The following is a 20,973-nucleotide window of genomic DNA, read 5'->3' as shown; positions in this document are numbered from 1 at the left end:
AACTAGAATCTTATTTTGTACAACTTTTCATAAGCTAATATGGGAGTTTTTTGGGGTTGTTGGGCAAATTGTGGGACTCATTCTATTGTAGATGGATTGGTGTGAATGCTTTAAAATACACCTGAATTACATTAATGCACTACCCCTGTTGTCAATAAATTTGTTTAATGGGATCTATAATCTATTATAATGTGAGAAAAGAGAGTATTATTTTTGTTTCGTGTTCTTCAAGAATAATTACTCCATGTAGGGTGATATTTATAAACATACACTTAGATCCTGCACATTTTCATCTTCACCATCTCCAAATGAAAATCATGGCATCTCATCATCACTCGCTTCTCTCTTTTGCTACATTGGCAACTACGTTCTCCATTGTCTTTCTTTGTAGCTTCTCTCTCACTGAAGCTCTCAATGGGGGCTTTAGTGTGGATCTCATCCACCGTGACTCCCCAAACTCTCCCTTCTATAACCCTTCAGAAACTTCATCGCAACGCATCGCTAATGCCTTGCATCGTTCTGTTAACCGTGTCAATCATTTTAAGCCAAAGTCCTCAGTCTCTACCAATTCACTCCAAACAGATTTAATCTCGAATAGCGGTGAATTCCTAATAAAATACTCTGTTGGTACACCACCAGTGCCAATGCTAAGCATTGTTGATACTGGTAGTGATTTGATTTGGATACAGTGCACACCTTGCACTAAGTGCTACAACCAAACAGCTCCACTTTTTGATCCTAAAAAGTCCGAAACCTACAAAAAAGTTTCTTGCTCTTCATGTCAGTGTAAGTCTCTAGAAAGAACCAAGTGCTCAAATGATGGAAAAAATTGCCAATATTCTATGTCTTATGGCGATTCTTCATTCACAAATGGAGAACTTGCTATGGACACTCTCACTCTAGGATCAACTGCAAGTCAGTCTGTGCCTTTTCCTAAGACTATCATAGGATGTGGACATGATAATCATGGATCATTTGGTAAGGAAGGTTCTGGCATTGTTGGCCTTGGAGGCGGCGTGGTTTCCCTTGTTTCCCAATTGCATTCTTCTATTGGTGGCAAGTTCTCCCACTGCTTGATACCATTAAATTCAAAAGGCAAAAACTCAAGCAAATTGAATTTCGGTAGCAATGCGGTGGTTTCGGGTTCTGGAGTCGTATCTACTCCCATAGTTCAGAACCCCCAAAACCCGGTCACCTACTACTTCTTAACACTCGAAGCAATGAGTGTTGGCAGAAAAAGATTGGAGTTAAGCGATTCTTCTGCGTTCGAAGATTTAAAGGGAAATATTATCATTGATTCGGGCACAACAGTGACAATATTGCCAGAATATTTCTACTCCAAGTTTGAATTAGCAGTAGAAGAAGCAATTCATTTAAAGCGCAGTGATGACCCGAGTCTAATTCTAAGTCTTTGCTACAAGACCTCAAAAGATGATATAGGTGCACCAAGAATCACAGCACATTTTACTGGTGCAGATGTAATGTTGAGTCCAAAAACCACCTTCATTAGACTAAGTGAGAAATTTTTGTGCTTGGCTTTTGGGGCTGGTGAAACACTTTCCATCTTCGGTAACTTGGCCCAGTCCAACTTGTTGGTAGGCTATGACCTAGTGAAGAAAACTGTATCTTTCAAGCCAACAGATTGCACCAAGCTCTAAGCTGGAAATTAAAATGATTGCATCCTTTTTCTTTGGTTTTTTTTTTTTTTTTTTTCAAATAGGTAAAATGCTCGCCCACCCAACCCCTTCCATAAGGGACCTAAATCACATCAATACCAAAAATCAATTTTTATCGTACATGATATGAGCAAGTATTATGGAGAAAATTAATTTTTATCATACATGATAAAAGCAAGTATTATGTTGTTGATCCAAAAGTTCAAATCTTTCATTTTTATATACATATTGTAGGGTCAAGATTTTTAGCTCAAGCTCAAAAGATATGGGATGTAAGCCCAATAAGCCCAATACAATAAATTTGTAGAGAGTAGGTGAAATAACTGGGCTATTTGTGAACTAAATAACAGTTAATCAAGACTTTCAAAGATGAATAAGTGCAAAAACCAACTTCAAACTTCAATAAATTGATGTCCGAGGAGATTAAAAGCTAATTCAATTCTTAGAGCTATAGTAAATCTTCCTTCTTTCTCACTCTCCATTTACTCCAATCCCCCTCCCCATGAAAGGTCTCTTACATCTATATAGTTTTCTTTTAGACCATCTTGATCGTCCACTTGTTCTTCATCTAAGCATTCACTTGAGTACATATCTCATCAAGTACCTTCTTTGGTTCTCCATAAGCGGTGGTAGCTGAGACTGCACTGTTCAGGAGTCTTCTCCACATAAATGCGGCCAAAAAAGTTGCTGCAGTGCGTTTAATGCGGTTGTAGCAGCTTTTCCTTTAGATATTTCTCTATTCTTATTATCTTTATACATGCCTGAAGTTCATCCTTATCGTTGGAACTGCCAAGAAGGTCACTTAAACTACCCAGGTATTTGCTTGACCGATATCCCTTATATCCGAGGAGGACATACTCCTCGGACTAGATTCCTCTATCATTTCCTTGCATGGTTCTCCAGTCCGAGGCCTTTCCCAATCATTTGCTCCTCCTCGGACGTACTCGTATCTTCAAATAAGGCCCAAGGCCCAATATATAAATTTGAGCTTTTATCCCCACAATAGCCCCTCAAAATTTTAATTTTTCCCTCACATTCGAGGAAAAAAATGAGATTTTGATCTGCCACAAATAAAGGCTAAAAATGTAAAAATTACCTAAGTTTACACGTGTAGGAGCATAGATTTAGGCGCTTCATTATTGCTGCTAACATTTCGATATTTACGAAGCGTTATTGATTGCTCCAAGCGACGCTATATCTTTGGCATCCAACAATGAACCACTAATCCAACGAATGACATTTTTCCTCAGGATTTGGGCAGGATAACTCCCACTCATTTTCTGGCCCCTGTATAAAGCCTCAAAGGAGATCATTTTTCCTTTACTTTACAAACTCTCAAACTCTCCAACGAACTCAAGCATTCAAACTCACAAAGTTTCTCAAATCATCAATCTCATTTCTTTAAAAACCCACAAGAATCCTTCTACAAATTCAAGGATCATTCTTCAACCCAGTTTGTGTAAGTTTCAATTTCTTCAAACCTTTCATTCCTCCTTGGCCTTTGAATTTTCATTTCCCAGTTATCGCTTTTAGTATTTCTTCTTTTTTACTTATCCGAGATGGGTAGATTTAAGTATTTAGTTGATAGCCCTACCTTGATAGAAACATTTAAGGAGACGTATCACATACCACAAGACGTAAACTTGCGGTATTGTTCCCCAAAAGGACTACTACTTGACCGAAGAGAGGGAGAAGTCATAATCCCTATGATAGCATTCATCGAAGGGGAATGACTCTTCCTATGGGTCCTATTACGAAAAACTACACAGGCTTTCTCCTGATCAGTGCGCACCCAACGTCTTTAGGATTCTAGGAGTGATTGACACTTTGAATCGTCACTTAGGCTTGGAGCTCACTTGGCTTGATGTAGTCTATATGTACGAGTGTCATAGACAAAAAGGGGTGGGATTTTATCTTAAATCCCGATCCGACATTGTTATGCTCATCTCCTATCTTCCTAAGTCTAACAAGAGAATGAAAAATGACTATCTAATCGTCTCGGGTGCGTGGCATGACGGTCTTCATTGCCCAACCCAACCAGGAGAGCCAGGTGGGATATCCTAGATTTAGGTTTCCCAACAATAGATGTAGGGCCCTCGTCATTTAGCATTGTTTTTCTTCTCTTTGTATCAGTGTTTTTAAGTTTCTAATTATGCTTAATTCTGTTGTGGTGTTAACAGATAAAACACACGTTGCTCCTCAACTCAGTCTGACTAACATTGCTACGCTCAATTATCTACTGAGATCAGAGATTTTTGTAAGTGAAGACGGGCAACTTCGGGCCGCCCATCTTATTCTCAGTTTCAAGCCGCTCTCAAATGCATTTCAACCGATTGGTAATGCTATAAGGCAAGGAGACGATCGGATAAACCGAATAGACGTCTCTCAGCCTAATTTTTTAGCTCCGTTCGATCTTTCTCCTGTACCACATCCAAACCCACAGGGTGTACCACTATTCATCCAGCCAGTTTAACAGATTCCCTTTGAAGCAGTCACAACAAGGGAAAGAGTTGCTTCCTCAACCTCTTCACTTGAGGAACAGATTGATAAGTTCCATTTTGAAGAAGAAGCACCAAGAAAGGTTCAAGTGATTCCTCTTTCGGACGCCGAAGAGGAGACTGACAGACAATCCAGCGTCCACGCTCTTGCTTTAATAACTTCCATTCCAGACAACTCATCGGAAGAGGAAGAGTAGATGGCTATGAGTTTAAGAGACCTCATGAAGACAAGGAACAAAGCAACAGTGCCCACAGAAATCACCAAGTCTCAGCCCACTGTTAATCTTCCTCCACCCCCTCCTCAGCTCCCTGTTAACCTCAGCCTAAAGCCAATCCCTGAGCTAAAAAAGAAAAGGCCTAATACAGCTCTTGAGGAAAGTGGGGAGGAGCCTTCAAAAGGAAATAAACAGCAGAGAGTGGCTAAGGACCAACTGGGAAAAAGGGCTTCGTCTGTTGAGAGCCAAGACGACACTCTCATTACTGATATGCGCTGAGGACAGCGCACTGGTCCCCAAGCTAGAGTTGGATGGTGTTCCCTTCCCTTGGGACACCACAGTCAAAAATTATCAAGAGAGGAAGGTAGGTCTCATTGCTGAGGCCCTAGAGCAACCACTTCTCCTACCAAAGGATATGTAGGCTTACAAACACTTCAATCAGCATGAACTCTTCCTATCCCTTAAGAGGGACTTGGCCATGGTAAGGGAATTGATCTACTTTTCCAATTAAACTGTTGGTCCTTTTTATTTGCCCTTTTTCTTTATTTTATACTAAAAAATTTTATTCTGTTATGTAGATTACCCAGTAAATTTATGTGGCCGAGGAATGGAATAAAAATGATCGTAATGAAGCCCAGGCAGAAGACTATTCTTGGTCTGAGGTTGAAAAATCTCTAGGTAATCTGAAGGAAGACTATTCTAAGTTGTCCGAACAGCTAAAAGAAATGACCAAAGAAAGAAATAGTCTTGATGCAGGCCTTAAGAATGCTGAAAAGCAGGCCGAAGATCAACACAAGCAATTGCACATGACTGAGATTAATCTGGAGACAGAGAGACAAATAGTCAAGGATCTTTGAGCTGAGCTTCAAAAAGCCAAGGACGCTGCCCAATTAGTCAAAGAGGCAATCGAAACTGAAAAGCATGCAGCATACAAGCTTGGGGTGGAAGAGACTCAAGTCAGACTCACAGAGGAATTTTCTACAGTTTGTAGGGATTACTGTGATAGAACATGGGGTAAAGCCCTCGATGCTGCTGAGATCCCTGCAGAATCTGACTTAAGGCGACCTGGGAACGTCTACTATGATCCTGAAATTCATGAACTCCCAGGTCCTGACTCCTTTCCCTCCAAACAACTCCCAGAGGCCTTGGAATAGCCTTTAGTCGACCAAGTCCCTCCTGCCCTTCCTGAAGCTCCCAAGGAGTCTGGTCATGGCAAACAAGCTGAGGATCTTCAAGGTAAGANCATTAGGCAGGCGTGAGATTAGATAATTTGTACACGTTTACAAAATGAATAACATACTTTTCTTATTATCGTTAAATAAATAAAATGGTTTCTACTTTCTCTTTCTTTGTTTTGTATTTGTTTTGAAGTTCCCTAAGCTCTCCACGTGACTACAGTACACTGCCAAGCATTGGAAATATTGAAAGCTTTTAAATTTTGGATAAAAGATGAGCTCTCCACGTGAAAGGCTGAAAGCTCTACATCACTTCTTTTCAGCTTTGGCCTTTGAGCCCAAATGATGTGACATAATGTACATGTATTGCCATATTGTCATGGTATTGTAACTAATTTATATTTAGAACAATGTTAATATTACAATATTTTAAACAATTTTTGTCATAATTTGTCGTGTGAAGAGTTGTAAGTGATGAAAATGTGAACCCACATATACTCACAATTTTTTTCACCTCTCACAACTTATCATATAAGGAGTTGTGGTAAAAGTTAATAACTCCATAAAAAATATATATATAAAAAGTTGCTAATGTGATATATTGAGTTATTAGAAATATAACTTTGTGTATTGTATAAAATAATACAAAATAGTGGTAAATCCGAAACGGTACGTTGGTATTGACCGGTATCCGAAATATATCGTACCGTTGGCCAAACCGGTACAGCCTCCGGTATGGTATTGACTTCCTTGTTTGGTTTACCTCAAGTACTTTTTTAACTAGAGGTCTCATTTTATTTTAAATATATAATGATAAGTAGTAGTGGGTTTTAATTTCTGCATTTTATTTAGTTAGTGGGTGATATGTCATTTTCTCATTAAAATAAAATGAGATTCTAGTGAAAAAAGTACTGAAAGTAAACCAAACCCCCTCTAAAATTGGCATTTTATCATAACCTTACATTTCCTCTGTTATTGGATGATGATAGTTATTACATTATTGACTGGGGGTGGGGATTACCAAAAAAAAAAAAAAAACTGCAGGTAAGCCAAACTCATTTTTATTTTTATAACTTATTAGATAATAGTAAGTAAAAATAATATATACGTAGAAATTGAATACGAAAATTCTTGGATTGCCACTATAAGTTTGGGTTGAGGCCTCAAAAACTTATGTGATAATATTTTATAAGGTCAATCAAAAGCCAACGTCTTTCGTTATACACATAGATTCCTTATATAACCATCTATATATATAATTTAAGTCAAAGTTTAGAGAAAATTCAATTAGATTCTAAATTAGAATTCAATTGTCGGCTAATTTTGTGCCATGTGTCCACTTAATTTTTTTAATTTTTATACCGAGTGAGTTAACGAGTACAAAATATTAGGAATCTAATATTAATGAACTATAAAATTAAAAAAAAAAAACCAATCACATATACTCAATAAAAATTGCACATAACAAAGATCATCACATGGATTTGGCTTACCTTCAATACTTTTTTAAATGGAATTTTCTTTTGTTTTAATGAAAGATTGCCGGACAAAATTGCTAAATGCCCATTTTGGGCAAACTAAGCAGCGTTTTGCCCTCTTTCTCAAACTAATTAGGGAAATGCCCCTCTTTTGAAAATCGAGTTTCTGAAAATCGATTTAGACCCTATAGCGGCGTTTTTAAGGAGCCTATAGTGACGATTTTAGGACCTATAGTGACGTTTTGTAACTCGATTTATAAGAAATCGAGTTATAGGTAAAAAAAAATTAAAAAAAATTGCCTATAACTCAATTTAATGGAAGTCGAGTTACAAAACGTCACTATAGGTCATGAAAACATCACTATAGGTCCTTAAAAACGCCGCTATAGGGCTCCAGAATTTTTTTTTTTTTTATAACTCGATTTTGAGAAAATCGAGTTTCAAAAGAGGGGCATTTCCCTAATTAGTTTGAGAAAGTGGGCAAAACATTGCTTAGTTTGCCCAAAAGGGGCATTTAGCAATTTTGTCCAAAGATTGCCACATCATCTACTAACTAAATAAAAGGTGGGGATTAAAACTTACTACCACTTGCTATTGTATATTTAAAATAAAAGGATATTTCCAGTTAAAAAAGTACTGGAGGTAAGCTAAACCTTTATCACAAGTTCTGTCTTATTAAAAATTAGGAAAAAAATGATTATAAGTAGTATTAAATTTAGGTAAGAATTGTAATATGTGACTAATTATGTTTACTTTTAAAAAATAATAATTTGACTAATTATTTATATTTTTATGATTAAAATTGTGTTTAATTTTAAATATATTCATGTGTATGCATGTGTTACATGCTATTTGTTTTTTTAATAATTTGACTTATTATTTATATTTTTAATGATACAAATTGTGTTTAATTTTAAATGCATCTATGCAGATTACATGCTAGTTTTAGATGGCAACAATGTTACATTCACATATGACAATAACTACATTATACTTGTTGGTAACCTTAGAACATTTTTTGGGGGTAAATTACAATTTATCCTTGTCGTTTGGCCTTATCACAATTTAGTCCACAAAAGTTTCATTTGCTACATTTACACTCCAAAACTTTGGACTAAATGAAAGTGTTAAAATTATGTTCAGATTAATAGATCTTATATCTTGTTGTCTTGTCTTATTAAAAATTAGGAAAAAAATGATTATAAGTAGTATTAAATTTAGGTAAGAATTGTAATATGTGACTAATTATGTTTACTTTTAAAAAATAATAATTTGACTAATTATTTATATTTTTATGATTAAAATTGTGTTTAATTTTAAATATATTCATGTGTATGCATGTGTTACATGCTATTTGTTTTTTTAATAATTTGACTTATTATTTATATTTTTAATGATACAAATTGTGTTTAATTTTAAATGCATCTATGCAGATTACATGCTAGTTTTAGATGGCAACAATGTTACATTCACATATGACAATAACTACATTATACTTGTTGGTAACCTTAGAACATTTTTTGGGGGTAAATTACAATTTATCCTTGTCGTTTGGCCTTATCACAATTTAGTCCACAAAAGTTTCATTTGCTACATTTACACTCCAAAACTTTGGACTAAATGAAAGTGTTAAAATTATGTTCAGATTAATAGATCTTATATCTTGTTGTCATTTTTACCCTTTATTTCCTCTTTCTTCATCTCCTTACATTCTTCTTAGTAGTCTAAGGTAACAAACAACATACATTTACATATTTTACTGATCCAAACATTTTACTTTAGGGGGCTTAAGTTTACAGTTGACCAAATTTTACATCCAAATAAACATTGTAAAATATGTAAAATATTTTATTTCAAAAAATAAACGGCGTGTAAAAGATACTGTGGCTCTTGGATTTTTTATTTTTATATCTTATGAAGTTAATAAATTAGTGTCATGACATAAAAGATACCGTGGGAAAAACATCCGGGTTCTAAACAGATTTTGAATTACATAATGAAAATGCACATGCAGCACATTAAGTTGAGAATAGCCCTAGCTAAAAATGAAAACACTTCTCCCCTAGGCTAGCCAAGGATATGCATCTTCCTTGATGGCTATAAATTCAGCAAAAATGTCAACTATTTGACTTGGTACAGATTAAGGAACGTTGTTAAATTATTTTCAATTTCCCATTTATTTCATAATTGGGTAATTCTACTATACCCAAAAAAAGGGTATGGTACCTACTAATAGGCAATTTGCTATACCAAGTTACCAAAATATCACATTTGATGGTTCTATTCTTATATTGTGTAGTTCTAATATCACATTTGACAATTCTTTTGTCACACTTAGTGGTTCCCTTATTTTTTCTTACATTTGATGGCTCCATCCTCATATTGTGCAATTCTAATATCACATTTGACAGTACTTTTGTCACATTTGATTTTTTTTTCTCTCTCTCACATTTGACGGTTTCATCTTCACATTGTGCAATTCCAACATTCCATTTGATGATATTTTTGTCACATTTGGTGGTTCCTTTTTTTTTTCCTTACATTTGACGGTTCCATTTTCACATTGTGCATTTCCAATATCACATGTGACAATTCATTTGTCACATTCAGTGGTTCATTTATTTTTTTCTCATATTTGATGGTTCCATCCTCGCACTGTGTAGTTCCAACATCATATTTGACAGCATTTTTGTCATATTTGGTGGTTCCTTTTGGCAGTTTCTTTCTCACATTGTGTAGTTCCAATATCACATGTGACAGTTCTTTTGTCACATTCGGTGGTTCTCTTATTTTTTTTTTCTCATATTTGATAGTTCTATTCTCACATTGTGCATAGTTTTAACATCATATTTGACAATACTTTTGTCACATTTGGTGGTTCTTTTTTTCTTTCCTCTCACATTTGACGGTTTCATCCTTACATTGTGCCTCTCCATCATCACATGTGACAGTTCTTTTGTCACATTCAGTGGTTCTCTTATTTTTTTTTTCACATTTGACAATTTCATCCTCACATTGTGAGATTTCAACATCACATTTGACAACTTTTGTCACATTTGGTGGTTCCTTTATTTTTGTTTTTTATTTTTATTTTTTCACATTTGACGGTTCTATCTTTAAATTATGCAGTTTCAACATCACATGTAACTGTTTGTTTGTCACATTTGGCGGTTCCTTTTTTTTTTTCCTCACATTTGACAGTTCCATTATTACATTGGGCAATTCCAACATCACTTATGACCATACTTTTGTCACATTCAGTGGTACCCTATTTTTTTCCTCACATTTGATAGTTCCATCATCATTTTGGGTAGTACCAATATCACATCTGACCATACTTTTACATTTGGGCCCACCACTAAAGTCAATTTTTTACTTACTAATAACTGCTCAACACAACAGCAATTTTTAAAAAAATTTGTAGCTCTAGCATTTTCCTCCTTTTAAAACTACTAAAAAAAATTTTTAGATCTAAGATCTAAAACAAAATAAACATCCCTAAAAATTAGCCTAGCCACAAGAATTACTAATGGTAAAGTTAAAAACAATTAAGCTCAATTAACCAATTTTACCAAAAACGAATAACCCAACCCTTTAAAAAATTTTAAACAAAATATTTTTGTCCTTTATAGTTTATCATTTTGACCATAATGAAAAGTGTCAGCCTCATTTGTGTTAGCAGAGACTCCACCAGCTAAGTTCGAGAGAGCAGCCTTAATAGCAATGAAATGTTTTCTTTGATGAAGACATATCAGTGCCACAAAAGGTCAATTTTAACATAATTGACTATTAAAAGGTCAATTTTCATCTCTCTCTACTCTGTTCATTCAAATGAGCAGCTAACAGTAGCCCACACTAACTCCTAAGTGTAAGTAAGACCTATTGACATATGTATTAGTATCATAAATAATATGATGCGGTGGATGACCACTTGAGAAGAAGCAATCTAGACATAATATATCACTTGTATTTCTTGATGAAGTTGTTTTATAAACTCTAAGGTTTTTTATATATGAAAATGTGATAGCCTTGAAGGACTCAAAATGGTAGTCTTGGTCAAACTTTGATTATTTTAATGTTTTTTTCCCTTGAATATTCACTTCATTAACATGAATCAAACAAAAGCTAGCACGGTCCATACCATCTCACTCTTCTGGTAAAGGAATTTGTTTCACACAAAGCGGCATATGTGGCTCCCACCATAATATAATGGCTCTTTGAATTCGGTAAGGACAAGGTGTAAAACTTATGTTTTATACCATCCAATAAAAGATTGCCACATAAGTTTTTTTAAAATTCAATAAATCCTACCACACATAATAACATTATAATAAACTCACATTTAAGTTTGATTTTCAAATGAGTATTAGAATTAATTAAGTGAGGTTGTGACTATTCTTTAATATGTAATATGATGATGTGGTATGTTAGGATTGGAGGGGTAAGTTTTAGGTTTTACTCCACATCTTTATAGAATTTAATCTCTTAAAAGTTTATATTATTAGAAAACCTTATGTGAACATAATTGTTTTTTAAAAAAAAAAAATGGTTCAAACTTCAAAGTAAAACTATATTTATTTATTATTTTTTGAGAATCAAGTAAAACTATCTCTTAAGCTAAGGGCCTGTTTGGATAAGCTGTTTCAAAATGTGCGTTTTAAAAACTAGCATTTTTAAAACGCGCATTTTGAAAACTCCATTTTAAAAACCACAGAGAAGCATTTGGTAAAAATGTGAAAATATGCGTTTTCTATTTTTAAAGCCAAATTAAGTGTTTGGATAAGCTGTTTTAAAAATAGCTGTTTTGAGAGTAAATTCCAAAAAAGGATTTAACTATATTGTTAAGCCTATCTTAATTTTTCTGTAATTAGAATAAGTCCTTTCGCTAAAGACCAAACTCAAATTACAAACTAGTTTCTAGAAATTATAACAGGACAACAAAAATTTTTTTGCTTCTCCTCTAGGACCAAGATAACCCCCAATTATTACACAACATTCTATTAAGAATTGAATTACAAACAGGTCTCTTTGTAGCCATCCTAGCTTTGACATATCTGCAAATATCTCTTACCAACTGCTCCTCTGTTTAAACTACCCCATTATGTACCCTATTGTTCCTTTGGATCCAGATGTTATACACCATTGCGCATCAAGCCATTTAGAATTCACAAACACTAGAAACTAGAAACAAGTCAAAACTTAATCACATAAACTCATAATCCAAACAAAGAAAAGTTCCTTCCCAAAGATACCCATTGCCAAGAACTAAAAACCAAACCCAAAATTTCTATTGAAGTAAATTGTTAAACCCACCATGCAAAAGCTCAAATCTATAGTAAAAATTCAAGAATAATGAAAGAAGAATATGGTTACCTGCAATGTTCCGAATACCATTTCGGTTTGTCAATTGAAACGAAATATTTCGGTACCGGTTTATTTCAGTATGCCATTTCGAGTTATTGCTATTTTTTTATATATTGTTGGTTATTAATCAAAATCCATATAAAATTTTAAAATTTTTATAATTATAAATTCATATTTCAACTAATATGTCAAAATTATTAAGCCCAAATACCAGATATCACCAAGGGAATCAATCTCGTACTGGAGGCTATACCAGTTTGACCAGCGAAACAATATATTTCTGTACCGGTCAATACTAGTGTACCGTTTCGAGTTATTTGTATATATTTTAAAAATAAATAAATATTATTTACATATTTATAACTTATTATTTGGTAAAAGTTAATTTGTTAAGCAATTAAACTTGTTAAGATTATAAATTTATTAAAAAAAAAATTATCAGAGATAAAAGTGTAAGACCAAAAAAAGATAATAAAAAAGAAGGGGTAGTAGGTGAGAAATGAGATATTACGTGAGAGGAGCTTGGTAGAAAAAGATTAAGAGCCCGTTTAGTACATGTGTCTAAACACATGTTTTTAGTTTTTAAACAATATAATATGTATTTTCACACACTTTTTTACCTACACATATTTTCAAAAAATACAAACAACAATACTAGAACAACATTATCAAACATCTCCTAAATAATTAGAAAAATTAAAATAGTGGGAGATAAAACCAAACACATGCTTGATGCCTCTTGCCAATTGCCTCCCACCTTTATTAATTTCTTTTTCTTTCTCTGATCCACATCACATGCCTAAGACCTACAAGTACCACCTACATGTCATTACAATTTCCAAGAAGCACTCATCTTCACACGTTTAAACTTATCACTTTACTATCAAACGTTTCTTTACTTTCCTTGACTCTTTCAGCTCCATCACAACTCCCTCTATCTTTCACCTCAGACTCTCTCTTTCTCTTAAAACTTCAGACCTTCAGCCCCTCCTCAAGGAAGCTTGCTGGATATTTACCGGTGCTGCCGCTCTCCACTAAATGGCATGACTTCATCGTTAGTGTAAAGATGAGTTAGAAATGAAGGGAGGCAGAAAGTATGACTGGTGTGAGGGGAGGGAAAGATGCATTTTGTGTGTAATTTTGTACCGGTCTGGAAAGAAGAAAAAATTGTTTAAAACATAAAAATGTATGTTCTTTTCAGTATCGCCCGGAATTGATATATCGGCTGAAATTCAACGAAGTAGAGGTTACTAAGGGAAATTGGTGAAGAGTGACTATTGAAAGAGAGAAAAAAAAAGGGATAATATAGCTAGCTATTTGGGGGTATTTTTGGTTTTTTGAACGAAAAAAATAGCGGTGCAAAAATGTTCTATTTGCTCGATATTGAAAATGCAATTAGATACTGTTTTTTTGAAACCGCGTATTTGTGCGATTTGTAAACGTGATTTAGCTGAAATGACTTCTCCAAATGATTATGTATATTGTGTTTTATATCAAACTGTGTGTTTTTGTCCAGGAAAACACTTATCCAAACGGGCTCTAAATAAGAGAAGTCAAAATATAGTTTTCTAACTCATTTTGAGGTTGCTACTGAATTTTGAAAAATAATATAATTTTCAAAAAAGTATTTCTTAAAAATTGATAATCAATATGAAAGCTCAAAAATGTGTTGAAAACACAAGAGCTGTTTAGACCCCCAAATTAAAATTACGGCTCAATTGATCTTACACTAGCTTAATACTAAGTGCGGAATAGTGTAAAAGCGAGTGGATAAAAAAACAAGCTACTCTAATTCATAAATAAAGCAACACAAAAATAAAATGAAATGTAAGAGAGTAGGGAAGAAAGATGCAAACACAAGATAGCACGCCGATGTGTTATCAAAGAGGAAACCGAAGAACTTGGCAAAAAACCTCTCTGCCGCCCTCCAAGCGGAAATCGATCCACTAGACAATCAGTTGAGATATATAGGTTAGCAAGAGACCCTCCAAGCCTAATCTACCCGATGTACCTAAGCCCTCCAAGCTACTACTCCAACAAGGCTTCTCAGAATTGTATCTTACCTAGTTCTCCGAATCCTGCAACAAGCCCTATGTTGCATCTGCCATCTTTGGCTTCTTCCAATACTTCCCAGCAGCACCAAAACTTCACTTGATACTTTGAAAGGGTGTGGTAAGTGTTTGGGCTATCAACCTCTCAAAGGTATGGAAATGGAGAGGTAGGAGTTGAGAAAATTCCACAAGCAAATATGTAAAGGATTGTGGGTATAACAATCTCTAACTCTCAAGGTGTTTGGCTAGCGTTTTTTTCTCAGAAGCACTCATCAACATTTGTGGGTAATGTAGGTGTATATAGTGTAGGCACAGAAAGTATGTATCAGAATGGATAGGCTGGCAGAACAAAATGTCTCACGGGTGTCTCGCGGGAACGCCTTACTCGCGAGATACTTGCAAAACACAACTGTCTCCATCCTGACCTGACTCTTCGCATTCCAGCATGTGCAAGTCACATGAGTCACTTCGTAGGATGCTTAGTCGCGAGCTACCTGCAAAAACTCTTTAGTCTTCAATTGTTTGAGTCTTCAGAATCTCTCTCTCTCTCTCTCTCTCTCTCTCTCTCTCTCTCTCTCTGTCTCTCTCTCTCAACCCTTTACAATCAAATCCCACAATAACTATAGGGTACTAAAGATTGAATAAACTTACAATCAAATTTGACACGGAATATAAGCCAATAAAACACATAGTTGTAAAGAACAACTTTTCGCAATGTAAAAACAAATAGTGCATTTTTATGGTAAAAAGAGTGAATTTTCTGTCAAATTATTTTCAGTTTCCCAGATATTTCATAGTTACATCCGATCCTAGATTGGTCTATTGAAAAATTTCGAAATTTCTCTTGTTAGAAAATGTATTTTCCCTCTTTCTCCAAAAAAAAAAAAAAGAAAAGAAAAGTATTTTCCATTTTTATTGTAGAAAAGAGTGAATATGCTGTTAATTATTTTCAATTTTCAATATATTTCATAGTTAAATCCAGTACCAGGTTGATTCTCAAAAAAGAAAAAAGATCAAATTCAAGATAATCATCCTTTATGTGTAATAAATGTTTGAATTTGTCTTTCGTATGATCACCATATTTTCATCTTCTCCCCAGCCTTATAGGGAATAATTGATTTTTGTAATTCTATAAAATGCATGTAAAATCATTCTTTATTTTGGACAAAGTTATCAGATCTTACAAAACAATACTACAAAAGTCAAAGAAAATCAACACAAGAATGGAAAAAACAAACAGCGTATCATTGTCGTTGACTTTCCCATTCCTTGATTTCGTATTAAAATTTCTCTATTCTCCGCCAATGTAGTGTAGATTGCTATATTTACAATCGAATCTTTCACATTCTCATCATCACAACCAGTCATGACATCTTCTCACTCACCTCTCTCCTTTGCTGCATCGGCGACCACATTCTCCATTGTCTTTATCTGTAGCTTCTCTCTCATTGAGGCTTCCAATGGAGGCTTTAGCGTGGATCTAATCCACCGTGACTCTCCAAACTCTCCCTTCTATGACCCTTCAGAAACTCCTTCACAGCGCATAGCCAAGGCTTTGCGTCGTTCCATTAGCCGTGTCAATCATTTTAAGCCAACTTCCTCATTCTCTACCAATGTAGCTCAAGCATATATAATCTCAAATGGAGGTGAATACCTAATGAAATACTCTGTTGGTACACCACCAGTTGAAATCCTAGGCATTGCCGATACTGGTAGTGATTTGACTTGGCTACAGTGCAAGCCTTGCAATGACTGCTACAATCAAACAGCGCCAATTTTTGATCCAAAAAGGTCAAGAACATACAAAAGAGTTGCATGCGATTCATCCCTATGTCGGTCTCTAGCAGGAAGCTCATGCTCAGGCTACGCAGGTTCAAGTTGCCTATATTCCGTGGCTTATGGCGATCAATCTTTTTCAAACGGTGATCTTGCTACCGACACTCTCACTCTGGGATCAACTAAAAGCCGCCCTGTGCCTCTCCCTAAAACTATCCTAGGGTGTGGACACGATAACATTGGAACCTTTGAAGCACAAGGTTCCGGCATTGTTGGCCTTGGACGTGGCGCGATTTCTCTTACTTCCCAACTAGGTTCTTCTATTGATGGAAAATTATCCTACTGCTTGATTCCATTAACTTCCCAAGGTAAAACCACAAGCAAATTGAATTTTGGAAGTAATGCAGTCGTATCCGGTTCTGGAGTCGTGTCTACTCCCTTAGTCTCCGGAGAATATACAACCTTCTACTACCTAACACTAGAAGCAATTAGTGTTGGCAGGAAAAGAATCGACTTGATCAATCCTTCTGAATCTGGAAACTCAGAAGGCAATATTATCATTGATTCAGGCACAACATTGACAATGTTGCCATCGAACTTGTACCCCAAATTTGAATCTGCAGTAAAAGATAAAATCAATTTACCAACTACAGATGACCCGAATGGATCTCTAAGTCTCTGCTACAAGTCCTCATCAGATGAATTTAGTGGTCCAAGTATCACAGCGCATTTCACCGGTGCAGACGTGAATCTGAGTTCTAGAACCACTTTCGTTAGGGTAGATAAGCAAGTTGTGTGCTTGGCTTTCGTTCCTGTAGATTCAATCGGCATTTTCGGTAACTTGGCCCAATCCAATCTTTTGGTAGGCTATGACGTTGTGAAGAAATCTGTGTCCTTTAAGCCAACGGATTGCACCAAGCTTTAATATGGAAATTGAAATGCCTCTATATCTAGTGTTTTTCCATCTTATAAATTCGTATGTTAGTTTTTTGAATAAACAAATTCTGGATTGTAGTTATAGATTATGAATTGAATTTTCCTAAAAAAAATAATTATGAATTGACTTTTTTAATTATCTTTCATGCTCACCACATTACTCTTATATGGAATTATTGCGTCATTTTTCCCCTATGGAATTGTCATATATTTTATGTTACGCAATGAAATTGCATAAATATACATTTTTAAGGATGAATAAATATAAATCATACTAACATCTTTCAGCCCTCCAAATAATTATAAGTTTCATATATATTAAGCATGCATGATTTTGATAGTTAATTTTTATTTTTTTTATTTAATTTTTATTTTTTTGTGGAACGGTTTAGACAGTTACAATATATGTTAATCTATTTAAATTGTTATATAGCATATTATGTATGTAAAGTTTTAAATGATAAATATATATATATATATACACACGCACACATATACACATACTAGCCTCATCACACATGTTTTGCACATGTGACGAGCACGGGCGGAGCTATAGGGAGGGCACTTGCCCCCCTGACTCCTCCTAAGAAGTCCATTATATATACTAATATAAAGTTGAGTTAGCTCCTGACATAGAATAGAAAAACAAAGAAACAATTTTTCTAAAAAAACTGTACATGACATGAAATAAATAATAAAATAACAAATCTTTAAATTGAGAAAGTCTACAGACTTAACAAAATCTCACAATATTTTCATAATACTCTTGTTTTTAGTTGAGATGAATCTCAAAATAATTTATTTTATTTTATTGTAAAAATATTGTGAGATATTATGATGTTACTAAAACATCTCCTCCCACTTTAAACAATCTGACCTGCAAAACAACCACATGTCAGCTTCCCAAATGGGCCAAAAGTTCAACACAATCCCGCAGTGCATGGTAACCATCTTCTACTTTTAGATTACAATGGTAGCAAATATCTTTAGCTATGACTTTCCTACGGACCAGATTTGTCTTCACTGGTAAATTTTTTTACTTTGTTCGGCACCAAGACCCCCATATCCGACGCCAAACATTTGGAGTTAAGCTTGATCTTGATGAGATGGCCGAGGACCTACTTTGTCTTGAACAAGGTACCTATATCCGGACTTCACAGTATACACTCCGTTAGGTACATGGGGCCATATGAGTTTGTCTTCTACATTGGTGGGACTGAGTGGGATTTTTAATATCAACTCAACTTCAAAAGGAGCAAAAAACAGCCACAACATCCTTATCCCAGCTTCTACTTGTCGGGTTAATAAGGCGATCTACTGTAGCTTCATGTAGACCATCAATGACTGGAGATAAGACCCTCGGGTGCTCTAAGCTAGGCAGCCAAGGGTAGTCCTAAATCTTGATGGATTCTCCATTACCCACTCTCCAACGTGCCCTTCTCCATAACACCTCCTTGCCTTTAAGTAAACTACTCCAAGCATATGAACCACTAGAAAATTCTAGGGCCTTCATAAATGAACAGTCCGGGAAAAATTTGCTTTTAAAGACTTTGTGAAGAAGCGAGTCTTTAATGTGTAGAAGACGCCAAACTTGTTTAGCTAACAGAGCGTTGTTGAAAAGGGCCAAATCTTTAAAGCCCATACCACCGTCAGACTTGGATTGGATAAGAGTCTCCCATTTAACCCAATGAATTTTATGCCTATCTCCTCATTGCCCCTCCAAAATTTCCTAATAAGACTCTCCAATTCATTACAAAGCCCTATGGGTAATGTGGAACAGCTCATAGTGTAGGTGGGAATTACTTGTATGACTGCTTTAATCAAGATCTCTCCTCCCAGCGTGAGATAATAATTTTTCCTCCCACCCTTGCAACTTCCTCCAAACCTTCTCCTTAATAAAGTCAAAGCTGGCTTTCTTCCTCCTCCCTACCAAGAATGGTAATCCAAAGATACTTCTCATACTGTTTGATCTCCGGAATCCCCAAACTTGTTTGATATGCTCCCTTTTTTCTTCTAAAGTGAGCTTACTGAAGAAGATGGTGGTTTTATTCATGTTTATTTGTTGGCCAAAACAGCTCCCATATACCTCTAAAATCTCCAAAATATTATTGCATTCTTGTTCTATGGCCTGCAAAAAAATAGACTATCATCTGCAAAAAGAAGATGTGTTAGTCTTGGGCCATTTCTGCATAAAGCAAAGCCCTTAATATCTCCACGGTTGGCTGCTTGGACTATTAGGCCATTCAAACCTTCAGTACACAGTAAGAAGAGAAAAGAGGATAATGGGTCACCTGTCTGATACCCGTGATGGAACCCCAAGCCTTTAAGTTCCCCATTAATCTAGATGGAGTAAGAAACAGTAGTAATGCAAGTCATCATTAACCGAACCCATCTTTTATCAAACCCATTTTTCTCATCACTACTTCCAAATAAACCCACTCCACTCTGTCATAAGTTTTGCTTATATCCACTTAATGGCCATATAATCATCTTTCCCAGTGTGCCTTTGCATGCTATGTAAGGACTCAAAAGCCACCAAAATATTATCTGAAATAAGACGACTCTTTGTGAAAGCACTCTGATTTTCAGTAATAATATTTGGAAGGATTTTTTTGAGTCTATTTGTTAAAACCTTTGAAAAAATTTATACAATACATTACAAAGGCTAATAGGTGGAAATTCAGACACAAATTCTGGATTTTTAACCTTAGGAATGACAGTAATAAAAGTATGATTAAGGTTAGCAAGAAAGGATGCAGGTTTAAAAAGTGAAGCACAGAAGTGAAGACATCCGCACCTAATAACTCCCAATAATTTTGATAGAAACAGGGGCATACCATCTGGGTGGGAGCTTTTAGGGGAGCCATTTGTTTAATTGCATCATGCACATCCAAAGCATCAAATCAGCCACCAATTTTGCATTCATCTCCTCATTTATAACGATACTAATATGCTAGTGGTATTCTCCAAATTAGTGGGTTTGCCAAATTAAATAATTCTTGATAGTAAGCCACAAGGTGTCGGCCACTTCATCTTGGCTATGGCACCAAGTGTCATCAACTTTCTTCAAGAATGGATAAAGTTACATCTAAATCTTTGAGTGGCACGCGCATGGAAGTACTTCGAATTCCTATCACCATATTTAGCCCACAGAACTTTGGATCTTTGCAGCCACATCCGAGCCTCTTTGTCCATAAGACTATTGAGTTCAAGCATCAGTTCCTTAACCTGAAATTTTGTCCAGGCCTCATGGCTTCCTTTTTAGCTTTCACAATCTCCTTTTTCTTCAATCCAATTCTCTTTGTATACTGCCAAAAATCTTCATGCTCTACTTCTTCAATTTACACCACATCTCTCAATCTTCTTTATAACTCTAATACCTAGGTTAGTAGAATCTTGCATGGCCCTATACAGCTTGAATGCATCCTTTCTCTGCCATCCACATCTCTTCAAACCTGAAGGGTTTGGTTGCAGTCGAAAAATCAGATCCCTTGGGACTATCCAAATTGACAATGATCTGAAGAGAAAGACGGTAAGTGGTGGACAATGGTTCATCAAATTTAAGCATCCATTCTCTATTAGCCAAACCCCGATCCAATCGCTCCCACACCGAATGACCATCATTAAAGTGCTTCTTCCAAGTAAATTGAGATCTCGTAAAGCCAAGATCCATAAAACCACACTCATCAATGGCGTCTCTGAAGAGTTGCAACTGGCAGTCTGTATTTGCCCCTTCGGCATAACCATCCTTACCTTCAAAGCTGAATAAGGAAGAGCAAATAATCGGAGTCAAGTCGCTAAGGT

At 35.4% G+C, this 20,973-nt stretch overlaps 2 protein-coding genes across 2 annotated transcripts; both read left to right on the top strand.

The window, feature by feature from the left end:
• The first annotated feature begins 309 nt into the window (after window positions 1-309).
• On the top strand, window positions 310-1,658 carry LOC111983157 (aspartic proteinase CDR1). Its single transcript, XM_024014822.2, has one exon. The coding sequence runs from the start codon at window positions 318-320 to the stop codon at window positions 1,656-1,658; it is 1,341 nt and encodes a 446-aa protein (XP_023870590.2). The 5' UTR covers window positions 310-317.
• Window positions 1,659-15,823: 14,165 nt separating this feature from the next.
• LOC112017403 (aspartic proteinase CDR1-like) lies at window positions 15,824-17,158 on the top strand. The gene has a single exon (XM_065774904.1). The coding sequence runs from the start codon at window positions 15,824-15,826 to the stop codon at window positions 17,156-17,158; it is 1,335 nt and encodes a 444-aa protein (XP_065630976.1).
• Window positions 17,159-20,973: the final 3,815 nt, after the last annotated feature.

Source organism: Quercus suber, unplaced genomic scaffold (assembly GCF_002906115.3).
Source record: "Quercus suber isolate HL8 unplaced genomic scaffold, Cork oak 2.0 scaffold_7, whole genome shotgun sequence".
Taxonomy (NCBI): domain Eukaryota; kingdom Viridiplantae; phylum Streptophyta; class Magnoliopsida; order Fagales; family Fagaceae; genus Quercus; species Quercus suber.
Note: the sequence above shows the minus strand (reverse complement) of the source record. Positions and strands in the feature narration are given on the sequence as shown.

Bases quoted from the DNA above. Each gene is read 5' to 3' on its own strand.
- LOC111983157 (XM_024014822.2), top strand. From the start codon at position 318: ATGGCATCTCATCATCACTCGCTTCTCTCTTTTGCTACATTGGCAACT.
- LOC112017403 (XM_065774904.1), top strand. From the start codon at position 15,824: ATGACATCTTCTCACTCACCTCTCTCCTTTGCTGCATCGGCGACCACA.